Raw genomic sequence first — 16,511 nt, forward strand, 5'->3', positions numbered from 1 at the left:
TTTGAAAAACCATAACAAACAGAGTAAGATGATCTCATATGGTGGTTTGCATTGCATTGATGATATTCCAATATGGATTTGCTTCTTGATAGAAGAAGTTTATACAACAATAATAAAAACAATATATATACAAATCGAACAAAATACGTAGCGTAGGCTTTGTTGAGTCAGTCAACTACCTATCCTATCGGCCACCGGAAAGTGAAAGAGACGAATCATATCCACCCGTCGACGACCATGTATTCACGCTTTCAAAGAATGGCGACATTGGATACATTCCCTCAAACTGACGACCACCACCACCCTTTTTCACACCAAAAACATCAAGTTCCGGCAACGGCAACTCCCCCTCCAAGTACCTAACTACCTGCTTCATTGTAGGCCTCCGCTCCAGCGAATCTTCAGAACACAACAACCCCACCTTAATCACCAATAAAACCTCCACCTCATCGTAAACCCCAGCCAACTTAGGATCCACAATCTCTAAAGCCGCTCCTAACCTTAATCTATCCCAAACCCAATCCACCAAAACAAGCTCCTCAGGCAATGCTTTAGGCTCAATAGGTCTTCTCCCACAAACCACTTCCAACAACAATGCCCCAAACGCAAACACATCAGAACTAGTTGTTGGTTTCCCTGTTCTCGTTAACTCGGGTGCTAAATACCCCAAAGTTCCCACCACCCTCGTCGTGCTTGGATTCTCACCATGATCATAAAGCTTAGCCAAACCAAAATCACCTAATCTTGCATTCATCTCAGAATCCAAAAGAACATTCCCTGCTTTCACATCTCTGTGAATCACTGTTTGTTCCCATTCCTCATGCAAATAAACAAGCCCCGAAGCCACACCTTTTATAATCCTAAACCTTTCTTCCCACCTCAATATTGCTCTTGGTTGTTCAAATATATACTTATCTAAACTCCCATTCTCCATGAAATCATACACTAAGATTAAATCATTTCGCTTCCGACACCAACCTAGTAACTGTACTAGGTTCCTGTGACGAAGTTTACCAATTGTTTCAATTTCTGAGATAAACTCTTGCAACCCTTGTCTTGATTCTTGGGAGATTTGTTTCACAGCTATTTCAGTTTTGGAATCTGGTAACACCCCTTTGTAAACTTTACCAAAACCACCAAACCCAAGAAGGTTCTTGTCCTTGAACCCTCTTGTAGCCTGCTTTAGTTCTTTGTAAGGAAATCTATGTGGTCCCACTTCTAGTTCCCAAGCTTCTATAACATCATTGTTTTTCATCTTGAAGTAAAAAGCTAAACCAGTTGTTAAAACTATTAGAATCACAAATGAAATAGTAAGACCCAAGATTAAGGCCTTTCGAGTTCGAGTATTGTGTGAAGAGAGTGAAGGAAGATTTTTCAAAGACAAAGTTTTGGATTCTCCATTGATTTTGAAGCTCCAACCCATTATATAGTGTGAGCCAGAGAGTAACCCTGTTGAAGAAGAAAACCCAACATACATAGTTTCTTTGAAAATTGGTGTTAGATCTACTTGATATGATAAGATTGGTGAACTTGGTTTTGATGAAGTTGGTGAGAGTCTAACTTCTATAATGCTTCTTGAGGAATCATAGTCGATCCATGCTTGAATCACACTACCACTCTTCAAGTTAAGGTCTTGAATTTGAACTTGTTTATTCTCCGAGCCATCAGTAAAAAAACATGCTTTAACTGATTTGTTTGATACCATGTTGTTAAGATTGATACCAACATGATTGTCATTGATGTCATTGAATTCGAAATCTTGGACAGTATCGAATTCAACGGCGAATAAGTGATTCGAAAAGTTGCCTAAATCATGTGGGTTGAGAAGGCCTAGATACTGACTAGGATAACCATTGGAGAGTGTTTTGGAAGGTGAAATGGTGAAGGCAAAGCCATGTCCTCCTAGTTTTGGATATTGAGGGACTATTGCAAAAGCAAAAGAAGTTGAAAAGGAGAAAGCTTTGGTTGTGGTTTTGTTCTTGAAGTGGATTGGTGTTGAATAAAAAGCATGACCAAGTACTCTTTCAGTGTCATTTGTTAAACGAATTATGCCTTTGTGTTCAATCACTGCACCTCCGTTTAAGGTTATGTTGGTAGCAGCTTCATTGAATCCAGCATAGAAAAACTCATCTTGCTGAGAATGAGAATGTATGGAGTTTGAGGCTAGAAGGACCATGATGCAAAGAAGATAAAGAGGTATATTTGCCATGACAAAGTTAAAGTTGAGGTTGAGGATGTTGTTGTTATTGGTTCAATATTTATTATGTTGTTAATTGGAAATCACATGGTAGTAGCATGTTGTTTGTATACTATATAGTACTAGTATTATATGTTTGTGTAAAGATGAGTGTATTGACTTGATTGAGCAACCAGAGAGAGTGCGGTGTGCTTTACAGCTTGTAGTTTGTGGGTTGGAAACTGAAACGTGGTTGTAGCTTGTTTGTTTAATTTCACACGTGGGTGTGTACTGTTTTGTTTCCTACTCCATTTTAAATGCCCATATATTTTTAAAAGATCTTCGATTCTATTAAACTGTTAAGTTGTTTCTATATTTAACCATGTACTATCAATTCGTTCACGTATTTTAACAACTTACTATTGATATTTAACTACTTATTAAACTGTTAAGTTGTTCATGAACTTATTGGGTGGTTAACATGCATGCATACATTGCTTTCTTGTTTATTATTATTATTATTATGAATTGAGATCACGTTTTTTTCTATTATCTTTTGTTGGACACTACTTTCTCCACCCGACATCGGATCATAAATGTGCATTTAGAAAAATCACTAAAATTTGCACGCCCTGGTGTGTACTTTGATATAATTTATGAGGTTTGAATGTACACTATCGAGACACGGGTATTTTTCAATAGTGAAGATAAAGTGAAAAGTTTGTTCATAAAAGTTGTCTAATTGTATAAATATCATTTTTCTTTAAAAAAAAAAACGTGTTAAGACGGGAGAAACTTTCCTCTGCACTGTTGTAGTTTTATTATGCACTAAAAAATTACTACATAGTTGTATTGATTTGGTTGTTTTAGACAACTTTTCATTACTGATTTAAAATCTTTCGTTGTCTAAATGTTTTATTTTTTATTGGAGAACAATAGCATATCATTTCGTTGTAGTAGTTAAATTCTGTCAATAAAGAATAAAATAGGAAAAAAAATCTTTGTAATATCTAAACTTGAGCATCTCATGCTGTCGTCCTTTTCCCATACAAATTATTCTCCACCATTTGTCTCGTCCGGCTGAATTTGGATAGTATATCATGTGTCTGTCTAGTGGTTCTTTCTTTTATAGTAATAAATAAATAAAATATAAACTGATTTCTTTATTTCTCTTTTTTAATATTTAAATTCAACTAATACTGCCTTATAGTGGAACCTTGATTGGTTTAATAATTTTGTTTGATCAGCAATGACTTCTGCATGTTTTAATTAGGTATTTTCAAATATGGTTAAATTAGTGAAAGTTAGGGCTGACAATGAGCCGAACCAACTCGAAAATAGTTTGAGATTCGATTCGATAATTGACTCGTTGAACTTGGTTCATGAATCAAATGAGTCGAACTTGAGTTGAAAATTAAGCTCGTTAAATAAATGAGTCGAACTTGAGTTGAGTATAGTTCGACTCGTTTGGTTCATGAACCAGCTCAATATATATAAAATATTATTTTGCATATTGTTATATAATATGTAATTTATTACAAGCTTCTTCCAATAATTATGTACTTTTTCATAGGAATTATTACTAATTTGATTAATAATCAACGATAATTGTTATGATAGAGGAAAAAAGTTAATATCTTTTGAAGGCTTTTAAACAAACATTTGTACACAAATAGTCCCACATCGGGTGTTTTGAAAATATTAGAGAGTAAGAGTGTATATATAAGAGAGGTGGATGATAATGAGTACAATGTAAAATATGGTATGCGCTTCAGTAGTAAGGGCTATTGCCTTTCTACCTTCATAGTTTTATTTAATTTATATTTTTTTTTTAAAGTCAAAGACATGTATTTTTGACAAAAAAATTGAAGAAAAAAAGCTTTTGAAGTATATAATTCGAGTAGACGAGTTGAACCTAACGAGCCGAACTGAGTTGTTCACGAACTTTAAACGAGCCAAACTTGAGTTAAAAAAAAGGTTTGTTTCAAACTCGAGTTGAGTTTCGAACCGAATCAATTCTTATCGAGTCGAATCGAGCTCAGACAGGTTCAACTCGACTCATTTCCAGCCCTAGTGAAAGTCAAGAATTAGCATCAACTCAGCATTTGTGTGTTTGTCTACAGTTTTCAAAGTGAGACAATCAAATATCTGAATGTGTAGGTAAAGTAACATACTTCTATAGTGCTATGGATATGTTTGACTTTTGGGAATATACTATACTGGGAATTTGATTATCATGTCAAATAAGGAAAACCGACTTTTAGGTGATGAAATAGGTTTTAAAGCACTAGTAAACATTTCCTTTTTAAATATTGAAAGTCAAATTTATGTAACATGCATCTATTTCTTCATGGGAACTCACTGCAAATTTTTTGAAGGGAATAGTAATCTCTTTGATTTTTTTTTGGAACTCATTAGCATCACATAAATTAAGGTCATTAGGATTATCATGCAAACTTGCAAAGAATTAAAGTTAAATATAAACACTGTATTGTTACTTTATCATGCATGCAAAGAGTTAAAGCTAACACACTATACTTTTATCTTTTGCAATCAATAGATTGTCTAGAAGATACTCCCAATAGGATATACATAAAGCTAACACTTTGTTTGGAATTAAAGAAAAGTTGATCCTGACCAAAAAAAAAAAAAAGGAAAAGTTGATAAAGGATTGGGACAGGAGAGAATGCAAAAACCCTTTCTTTGATTGGTTTAAAAATAGGGTTAATTAAGTTTTTGGTCCATATAAATATCTGCAGTTTTGTTTTTAGTCCCTATAAAAATAAATCACATTTTTTAGTCCCTACAAAATTTTATTTTAGTGTTTTTAGTCCCTGTTAAATTAAAATTTGTTTAATTATGCTTATACTTCTAAATTTTTAAAAGATGTTTTACATACATGTTCATAACATCGTAAGACACTCTTTTGTAAATTTTTTTAGTTTTTTAACATATAATAAATTAAATATGAATTTTTCTAAAAGCCAAATTTTCAAGATTATATTAATAAAAATTTGGACCTAATAATAAAATTTTAAGCTACTTTTTTGCGGAGGAACTTTGTATAATATTCTAAGTAAGTATGTGAAAATATATGTTACAAATTTAAAAGTTTAAGCACAATTAAGCAAATTTTAATTTTACAAGGACTAAAAGTATGTGTTGGTCCCTGTTAAATTGAAATTTGTTTAATTATACTTAAAATTTTATACTTTTAAATTATTTTTAACAAACATGTTAAGAACATTGTAATTATCTCTTTTATAAAAAATTACAATTTTTTAACATGTAATGAATTAAATATAATTTTTTTAAATCACCAAAAATTCAAGATAAAACTAACAAAAATTTGGACCTAAAAATACAATTTTGAGTTAATTTATTGTGGTGGAACCTTTTATAATGTTTTAAACAAGTATGTAAAAAATCATTAAATTTTTTTAAATTTTAAGCATAATTAAACAAATTTTAATTTAATAGGGACTAAAAACACTAACGGAAAATTTTGTAGGGACTAAAAAGTGTGATTTATTTTTATAGGGACTAAAAACAAAACTGCAGATATTTATAGGGAACAAAAACTTAATTAACCCTTAAAAATATGTGTGAAGGGTGAAAAAAAGTAGGACCCACAAGGCAAAAGCCAGCCAATTTATTCTTGTCTTACTACTCCAATTGAGAAATGATATTTGTACAATCATTTTTGTACAACTTTTGTACAACTTTCTCTCTCATACTCACATTATCTTCTTATTTTCTCTCTTCCTTTTTCTCTCTATTGTTTTTGACCAATAAAAAGAGAACACAACAAAATTGTTCCAAAAGTTGTACCAAAAAAGTTATTCAAATATCACTACTCTTTACAATTTTTCTAATTTTTTTCAAAATTATTTTATCAATTTTTTAAAAGATATTTATGTCTTTTTATTCCTATCATTGACATTGTTTATTTTTCTCTCTTTCAATCCAATCAAACAAGAGAAAAAAGTTTTTATCATTCTTTTCTTTCATTTTCTTCACAGGCTCATCAATCATCATCATTTAACTAGGATAAGAATAATGGATCTTAAATATTAGAATCTAGAAAGAAAGAAAGAAAAAAAACATCAAGGGTGTAATAGGTAGAAAGAGAAAGGCACCAAATTAAATTAAACATTGTACATATAACAAAATTACATAGGAAGACACTCCAAAAAGAAAAATAATAATAAAATTATCTCAAACTTGGAATCTTTTCCTTCCACCTAATAACACATTGAGAATGTTACAAGCACGTGCCATCACAACTTCTAGTAGTTGGATCGAAGTTTGAGGCATTTGAATCAAGAACAAGAACTTTGTAATGCCTGCACACAAAAAAAAAACAAGCCAAGATTTTTTAGTCCAAGTTTTTATTTAAACCAAACATAATAGTAACATTAATTAAGGTAGATGCAATTACAAACCTCCAAGATCATTGGAGAAACTAGAATTTTCCCTCCTTAATAGCATCTTGATTAGCATCACCAAGAGCAGCACCTTCCAAATACTTGTCTGCCAATTGAACTCTCTTCACATTCTCTTGTTCTGAGACAAGCATGTTACCATACTCCAATAGCTTTTCTAGTGTCATCTTTGGCTGCTCAAACACTGGTGGTCCGTCCTTTGAGTTCACAAGCTTCTTTCCAATTGTTTCAATACCAACTCCAGAAACCCACTTCCTCACTTCATCATCGTACACTCTAGCCCTCAATGCACCGAAGAAATCTGCAACAATAATAGCTCGTAAATAAGACAGACAAACAAACAGACAGACAGACAGACAGATAGATAGGTACCGATGGATTGGCCGGGGAAGGTGTCAACAATCTTGACAATGTCATCTTTTGCGATATTGTCATGGCGGAAAATTCCAATGCAGACACCAATACGGTCTTCTCTTGTAGGAGCCCAGTAGAATTTCTCCATACGACCATCACGGATGAGAGGAGCATAAAGTGTTGAGAAATCGTTACCGGTGACAATGATGGGCACACGAGCGTTATCTTCCTTGTTGTACATACCAGGGAGTTGGACATTGGTGGGGTTATCAGCAATGTTCATGAGTGTGGCATTCACCATCTGGTTGTTGACAGTGTATTGTGTGGTTCCACCCATACGACCTGCTCCTGCATCGAGATCGTTGATGAACAGACAACACATCTTTCCCTTCCTGATAATGTCAGCGGCTTCACGGTATCTCTGTCTGATCAGTTTTGCTGGCTCTCCTGCATTTCCACTTTCAAGCTCTCCAGCACTCATCATGATGGGGCTGTAACACAATTTCAACATCAAATTATGTAGAAGATTATGTAGCACAACATATGCTATATACTGAGCATATTTGGAAGAGCTTCTTTGGTCTTGCTTCATGAAATAAGCACTTGAATTAGGCCATGTTTGCACAATAAGTTTATTAAGACCTTATAGCATAAACATTGATCGTATATGTATAAGCTATTTCTATAACAAAAAGATAAAATAAATTCAAATAAGCCATAAACTGCTTTTGTACGCTATCTTGGAGTGCTTATCGGAAAGAAAAAAAAAGACAACATCTTATAGACATCGTTTATTTTCATAAGCTCTCCTAAATAGTCTCGCAAGCGTATACGTCAATAGAACTCACTTGATTCCCATCTTAGCAAAGACAAGCTCAGCTTGGAAAGATTTTCCCTGTCCTTTTCCTCCCCAGACTCCAAGAATGAGTGGAACCTATAAAAACAAAAATGAAAATATTGAATATGTATCTCAATTCTGCTAAAGTCATAGCATAGTTTATAGAGGAATCATGTGTCAAATTTACATACCTTGATGTTTGGTAGGGTCAAGAAATTCTTGGTGATGTGAACAACAAGCTTGTCCATAAAAGCAGGAGCAATGTAAAATCCATCCATAGTGTTGTCAAAGTTGTACCTAAAACACCATCATCACAGGTTAGATCAAAAGAAACTTCATTTACAAACCATAGTAATAAAATCATGAGCAAATTACGAGTATTTGGTTTTGAATTAACAAAATGCGTAGCAAGTCACTCACTGTTTAAGTCCAGTACTAAGGTACTCATAAGAACTCATGACTGCATAATGAGTTCCAGTATCTTGTGGTGCTTGGAAAACTGAATCAACCATACCCTTTCCTCTTGTGATGTCTTGTTGGTCATCTGATATATCATAGGCCAAACCCCTCCATCTGTCTCCGTCGGTCTGTTTACCCTCATCGATCTCTTTAGCAAAAACTTTGAAGCTTCCTGAGGAAACTTTTGTGTTTGGAAGTCTTGCGGTAAGCTTTTTCAAGCTTGTGCCGAAGAAAGCTGAATTAGAAACTGTTGGTCCAGCTACTACTGAGCCATTCAAGCTCATCTGCAACATCGCAACACTTCACATTATTAAGAGTTCAATTCTTACAAATTACAATTTACCTCCGCCTCTTTTTACTTATCTATTGTACATCATTTTTTTTGATAATTAGTCAAAAAAATCTATTGGATCATGATAGAACTTGTATCGATTCAAAAATCTTAGATACAAGTTCTGTCGTGATCGACTAGACCAACTCCTTGAAATCTATTACTCCTATATATCTTTTTTAGCTTTACATGATTTCTATATTCGGATCCGTTTGGATAAATAGTTTAATTGAGTGTTTATAGCATAAGTGATTATCATACAAGTGTAAATGTGTAAACCATCTATATAACAAAGAATAAAATAAATTCAAACTGTTTTTATACAACTTATTATCTGTTTTCATAAAGCTTATGAAAACAATCTGAAAAACATCTACGAATATGTCTTAAACTACTATAAACTCTCACAGGTACTTACGTCACTAAATAAGCTTAAATAAGCCGATGCGAACGGCCTTGAATAAGTTCTATCATGCATCAAATTATATCAAAGTATGAGTGTAAGACAAACTAATCACCCTTCTAATATGGTATCTATAAATGGATCACTACATCACACAACACCATTCTGTGCTACATAATCATGCATATTAATGATTAAGTATCACAAATTCCAATTAAAAACATAATTAACCAATACTATGTAACTGCAGTAATGTATATATAGTACTAGTACTAGTAATAAAATTTAAGTCACATGATTTGGAGCATTTAATTATTGACAAACACACCTATGTGAATGTGAACTATATAAACATGCAAACTATATAGTATTTAATTAAACAAATGAAAGTAACATACTGGAGTTTTGACAGCTCCAACAGTTGAAACTGAAGCAGCCATGGATACTGCACTGATTGGTATTGCACAAAAGAGAAAGATAGTTGAAATTGAAGCAAATTATTCTATGCAAATTTGTGATCAAATTGAGGGATTTATATTAGCTGATTAATTGATAGGGTGTAACAATAGGATTGGTCATTGAAACCATAACGTCCACACAATGAAGATTACCAAGCTGCCACGTGGCAATCATAGAGTTGCTACATTTCTCATTCACTCTTAAGCAATGACCTTGAGGTTGGTATTGAAGGTATTTCCATCTCCACAAGTATTAAGGAGAGTTTCTTACCACACAAGACTTGGATAGGACTCATCTCATCTCATCTTTATTCTAAATATTCAAGCATTGGTTACTCTCATTTTACACTAAAAATTAAAACATCAATGTCTTTTATTGGTGAGTGACCAATCATAATATTGCTATTTTAAACTGATCATTATCATATTGGTCTTTCAATTTAGATTACATTATTATTACATACAAACCTATCATTTTATTTCGCATTAGTCACCCAATTATTTTATTTCTGTAAATTAATTTGGAAAATTCAAGATAATTTCATAATTTAAAGGGATTGGACCCATCAGTTAATGTCACTGTTACATTTTGCATGTTGGCCTAGGAACTCATAACTTTCATCATACTGCAATTAAAGGAAATTCAGAACTTTCCTACTTTCTTCACTGATATGCTTCACAATAATGTCACTTTATTAGGAAAAAAAAAATTGTTTTAAAGTAAATGTCATTTTCATTAGAATTATTTTCCCCCCAACTAAGCCTTCTAATTAACGGATTGGATTAACTTATTTGAATTATCTATTGACATAAATTTTGTGAAATTGTTTGGAAAAATTTATGAAAACAACTTATGACATTGGTGCTTAAACTATTATCAGTTTATTTTTGTAAATTCTTCAAGAATTTTTTTGAAAATAGATTATAGTTTATAAGAAAAAAATTCAACATTATTTTATCTTTTGTTATAAAAATAGCTTATACATAAACATTAATTATGATAAACAATTGTGTTATCAACTACAAATAAGTTGTTTATCCAAATAAACCTATGTATATTACTCTTAAAACAATGTATTCCACTTTAATTTATAACGATGGAAACACTCTATTGTTAATAAGGTTAGTTTGTAAACTGTCATATCTTTTGACATTTTATAATATTTCTTAAACGTCATTAATTTTAAAACAGAGGGGCAGTAAGAACTAAGAGCATCACATACCTTATCAAAATTTCAAGAGGTAATAGTCATTTTGATCCCTAAATGTGTAAGGAGTAGTCACAATAGTATCTCAATGTATTAAAATTCCAAAATTATCCCTGATTGTGCAATATATTAGTCCATGATGTTAAAATTGTCCCTCAATGTTGACTATAACTCTTTCTATAGGGACTTGTATGACATTAAGTAAGTTGGTATGACAATAAGTAAGTATACTAATATGACAATATTAATATAAGACTTTAACACGAAAGACTATTTTGATTATATAAGTGCATAATCAGGGACGACTTTGGAATTTTGATACATTCAGAAACTATTATGACTACTCGTTGCACATTCAAAGATCAAAATAACTATTAACCCAAATTTCAATGTACGATTTAAAATTCTTTCATTTAACGGAAATTTTGAAATCATCATAGCACAAAAACTTAACATGTCATTGACTTTTTCTTCGAGTTGGATTTTTTTTTTTTGTTATCATGATATTGATACGAAATTTCCATCACCGTTTAACAACGACTAATCTTCTTGGGAGAACATGTGGGACATAGAAGGTAGGTTCTCCCCTTTCAACCGAATTTTTTCATACGCATGAGTCATCAATTGAACCCCCTGACCACATGCTTAAGGGCAGAAGTCCCTTATCACTAAGACTCAATTTTCCTAACAAACTAGATTCTTCCTAGATTCTTCTTAACAAACTAGTGAGTCACTAATCATCTACAACTAATGAGCCAACACTTAATAGCAACACGGTCAGTCCACTTCTAATGATGATCCTTTGGGGTCTCCCTAACTCATTGGAGTCAATCTTCGATCCTAATACATTGTAGCTCATATCCTTGTTCGTATCATCATCACTATATATAATTGATAAATTAAGCGAGATTCACCATAATAGTAAAGATGTCACTGATAAGAGTTAATTATGGTTTAATACAAAAACCAAAGAGGAGTCGACCTTCACTCATAAGATCTTGATGGTTGTTCAAAAGGTCCCTTCAAATTGTTCACATTTATGACAAAAGTAGATCGAAAGTTATGACTCGATCAGAATTACACACACAAAAAAAAAATTGATAAGAAGTTATGACCTGATTAGTTGAGCAATTTGAGAGACCTATTATGCAACCATTCAAGATGTCATTAGAGAAAATAAATTCATTTCAAAGTTTACAAATGAGGCCCTTAGTAGAGTAGATAATTGCTCTTCTCCCTTACAAAATTGCTCATTTCCTGAAAAATGTCATGCGAGAGTTAACTCACGCTTGACTTTTTTAAATGTGAATTAACTCACGCAAGCACTTTTCAGATCGGTGAACGAGCAAAAACAAACGGGAGAAGAGCAATTTTCAGTAGAGTATTTATAGAGTAAAAGTCCATATACCTAAAAAGGCCTTAAAAAATTAATATGGGTCCATTGGACTTGCAATACTTAATTAAAAAACTTATTCTTTTTCCACCATATTGATTTCTCATGCGTCCTATGTAGTTTAAATTATAGAATTCGAACAGCATAAACACCCCTATAAAAATTTTCAAAACACATTAAAACATTTCAGATTTTAGAATCCGAATAAGATGCGCGAGAAACTCATAGTATGAGAAAAGTAATAGTCTGATTAAAATAAAACGAAAACAATTACAATTCTTGGCAAATACAAATACAAATAAAACTAACAACTATGTTAAAGGTTTGAATTGAAATTTTCATTGTTTTCCTTGTTATTTGCTCCTTTTAGCTCCTCTTCATTCCTTCATTTTAAAAAAATTTGACCTCGAATTTGTGTCTAATATGACTTATATGAAGAAAGATACAAGTCAATGAAATGAAATAGAAAATTAACCTTTCCACCATAATCAAATGGAAATTGTGAAAAAAGACTAAATGTACCGATTGGGTGCAACATAATTCCACTTTTCGCATTCAGCAATTCAACATACTAAAGGTAGAGAGAAAGCTATACTCCCTCTTAAGTTGACATTAAGGACCAACTTTACCTTCATAAAATTGGACTTGGTAACAAACGATAATCTAATTTGTTTTTGCTAAGGTTTTTCAATGTAAATTGAGCATCGGTGATATTTTTCTCATCACAAACCAATGATGCTTTTTTCTTTAAAAAGACAAGTTCCTCAAACACATTAGGAATATCATATGAAAGCTTAAAGATTCGGCAAGAATAGGTAGAGTAAGGAGAGATAAGGTGAAGCAAATAACAGTTCTCAAAACATTATAAAAAATTTCAAAATAATAATTTTATTCTTTAAATAAGTCATGGTAATTTATTTATGGATCATAATCTTTTTTTTTTTTTTTAAGAAATGATCATAATCTAATAACTAGCATAACAATGGCTTGCACACTATGACAATAATAACATATAAGTCATAATCTTATACCAAAGGCATTTATTTATGGATCTATTAGCATAAACTCGTTACTTTTAAAAATTTACACACACATATTACTTTTAGGGTTAAATAAGTATTTTGTCCTTATAAAATCATGTGTATCCTTCAAAATTTTAACTATTTTTGCAGTCACGTTAAGTACATTATAAAAATCTTTTTTCCAAAAGTTTAAAGTTTTTTAACAATGGATAAAATAAATATAAATTTTTAAGCAATTAGCACTTAAAAATTCATATTTTGTTAAAATTTCAAAGTTTTATGTGAGAGATTGTTATAATATTCTAAACATCTCTATAAAAATTCATTCAAAAAATGTAAAAGGAAATATGATTTTATTAAAGAACAAAGACCAAAAATCATACCCGAACACATTTAAGGGATCAAACCTTGCTAAAAAAAACTTTAAAGAGACTAAAAATAAATTTTAAGATATTTATGGGGACCAAACCCTTATTTAGCCCTTACTTTTATATAAAAATAAAACAGTATACAAGCATGGATAATAAACCAAATATATTCATTTTTATCAAAATATACACACTTGAATAGTTTTCAAATTACGCATATATGTATCTAATATCACATGTTAAATCTAACATAAACAAAAATTACTTTTGAGATTCTATAAATGAATTTAGAACATCAAACATATCATCATGTATCCTTAAAAGGAAAATTGTGTATTGTGTACCTTCACCACAACCATATATGAATAAGTATGTGTAGTCATATCTCCATCAAAGTTACATTTATTTTCTCCGGTCATATTTATAAGCAAATTTTCCATTTTTAGATTCATTAAATAATTGATGTATCTGAATTATAATATAGTCCAAATATATCAGTTATTTAATAAATCTTGAAAAACAAAAGTTATTTATAAATGTGACCGAAGAGAGTATTATTTAACCATAAATAAATAAATTAAACCTACATATTGCAAGCTCTTGTGTGAAACAAGGAAAATTTCAAACAAGGTGATGATGATGGTTGCCCAAATAAAAATTTTAAGTTTAATCCAATGTAAGAACCGTATGTATGTTCTTATATTACTTTAATATAAGAAACTTCTTTATTTCTTAAAAAAAAAAAAAAAAACTTCTTTATTGATATTAATATTAAGGGGGGAATTCCAAAGAATCTGATGAGTCACATGATGCTTACTAGTGATACCGAGAGCGTGAACTATAGAGGCATGATAAGAGGTTATGTTGTTGACAGAAATCCAAGTCTTTTTTTTGCATTTTAGAAAATCTCTTCATTTCTGTTTTTCCAAATTTCAAAACAAGTTACTATGAAATTAGTATATGCCTTCATTCTAGCATGGCGTATAAACCAAATCTGACAATCCTGTATGTAAAAATTATCAGGATATGTGGGAGAAACATGCATCCAAATAGACATTGCTCTAAGGCAATCTTGTAGAGTATGCAAATTACTTTCAACAATAGCACCACATCTATATATGACAGGAAGTATCAGAGGGACGAAAAGACCTAAACATGAAGACAAAATGACCAAATTGTTCAATCCGATTCTAATAACCATTATTTCATTTTTTTTTCTTATCTTGTTTGATTCGATTCTCTACTAGTGTACCATTTTTAATGATAAAAGACCTAAACATGAAGAAAAAATGACTAAATTGTTATTAAAAATAATAGGGTTAAATAAGTTTTTTGTCCTTATAAAATTTTAGAATTTCACGTTTTAGTCACTCTAAAAATTTCATTAAGTTTTAGTCCCCTGAATATTTTCGTCACTACTTATGGTCCATACTTTTAAGTAAAATTATTTGTATCTTTAAAAATTTTAAATTATTTTTTGCAGTCCTATTTAAATTCAATACATTATAGAAATCTATTTTACAAAAGTTTATTTATTTATTTTAACAATAGATGAATTAAATATGAATTTTTAAGTTAACACTTACAAATCGAATCTTTCAAAAAAAAAAAAAGTTAACACTTACAAAATCATATTTTGTTAAACAATTATAACTTTTGGTGCAAAAAGATTATTATGATACTCTCTAAACATCTCAGTTAATATTTTTCAAATTTCTGAAATAGAATTGAATACCGTAGGGTCGTACCAAAACTCTATCCATTGCCTTCCCTGTACCAAAATCAAGTAATGAAAGCATTTTACATCTACAAGCACAACAAATACATAAGACAATAAATACTCTTGACTTTGAAAGTTGACCCTCTTTTGTGATGGCCCTTGGCCGACCCAAAGGCCAAGTCCCACCGATTACCAATCTCAACTCTCAAAGACTTATCAAATGCTCAGTCGAGAGTTCAGCCCCCAACACATGACAACCCTTATTTTTTTTTCTTTCTAGAAATACCTCTTAAGAGAGGCATGATGTAAAAGAAGAGTTTTTTTTTTTTTTGAAGGATGATGTAAAAAACGAGCGGTGATATTTAAACAAGCATTTATAAAAATTTTCTATGACAATTTTTTTCTTATTTTTTATTGATCAAAAATAATAAAGAGAAAAAGAAAGAGAGAATAAAACAACTGTATAAGTATTACTCTTGAGATAAAGTTGTTAAAAGATTATCAGACTTCTTATATGGTACTTGGTTCAAGACTTAACACTAAAAGCAAGTTAATTGACAATTAGCTTATGGTATTAGCAACATTAGAAAGAAGAAGAAAAAAACTTATAAAATTGGAGATTCACTTCGCAAAGAATTGGCCCAACATATTAAGAGGTTTAAAACAAATTTTATCGTCATACTTTAAAAAAGTTTATAAGAAAACATTGATAAAACAAGGTTTACTTAGCACAAGGTTTAAACTTAAAGCCAAACTAAGTACTATTCGTCCTGTTTTGAACGTGAATACAAGAAAACTACCAAAACTAACTTGCCAACTGTTGCATTTACAATAGCTTAATCAACGCAGTTCAAAGAAAATTATGTGGGGAACAAGATGAACCGTACCTAAGGCAAAATATGTAAGTATTGTCCTATAATTAATCTATCATTTTATATATTTATAAGTAAAATAATTTTTTTTTTCAAAATTTAAAGTTTAAAGTCTTGGATTGCTTGGTCCTTGAACCAACCCTAACTTCATAACTAGCCATGAGCACGAATAACATTTATGTGACATTGTGGTCTCAATGTCATGTGACATTGGCCAACCCTAATGTAACATGTGTCAATATTTGCTTAAAGAAAATAGCAAAAAGCAAAAAAAAAAAAAAATGGAAAAGAGTGAAGAAAACCACTTGTCACATTGTGGTTGGCTAATGTCACATGACATTGACACCACAATTTCACACAAGTGCTATCCCTATAAGCATATACTCCCTCCGGTCTCAAATGTAAGAAACTTTTCACTTTTTAGGTTCATTTAATAAATGATGTCAATAGATATTTAAATTGTT

At 31.2% G+C, this 16,511-nt stretch overlaps 2 protein-coding genes across 2 annotated transcripts; both read right to left on the minus strand.

Moving 5' to 3' along the window:
- Positions 1 to 29: 29 nt before the first annotated feature.
- LOC25489328 (L-type lectin-domain containing receptor kinase S.4) lies at positions 30 to 2,323 on the minus strand. The gene has a single exon (XM_013605242.3). It carries the CDS (start codon positions 2,207 to 2,209, stop codon positions 185 to 187), a length of 2,025 nt encoding a protein of 674 aa, XP_013460696.1. The 5' UTR covers positions 2,210 to 2,323; the 3' UTR covers positions 30 to 184.
- Positions 2,324 to 6,291: 3,968 nt separating this feature from the next.
- Positions 6,292 to 9,726, minus strand: LOC25489329 (ribulose bisphosphate carboxylase/oxygenase activase 2, chloroplastic). The gene is made up of 7 exons (XM_013605243.2): positions 9,405 to 9,726; positions 8,234 to 8,556; positions 8,005 to 8,110; positions 7,824 to 7,909; positions 6,994 to 7,466; positions 6,622 to 6,922; positions 6,292 to 6,522 (listed from the first exon to the last, which is right to left on the minus strand). The coding sequence occupies exons 1-6, from the start codon at positions 9,444 to 9,446 to the stop codon at positions 6,642 to 6,644; spliced, it is 1,311 nt and encodes a 436-aa protein (XP_013460697.1). The 5' UTR covers positions 9,447 to 9,726; the 3' UTR covers positions 6,292 to 6,522; positions 6,622 to 6,641.
- Between the last annotated feature and the right edge of the window lie 6,785 nt (positions 9,727 to 16,511).

Source organism: Medicago truncatula, chromosome 3, assembly GCF_003473485.1.
Source record: "Medicago truncatula cultivar Jemalong A17 chromosome 3, MtrunA17r5.0-ANR, whole genome shotgun sequence".
NCBI classification, from domain to species: Eukaryota; Viridiplantae; Streptophyta; class Magnoliopsida; order Fabales; family Fabaceae; genus Medicago; species Medicago truncatula.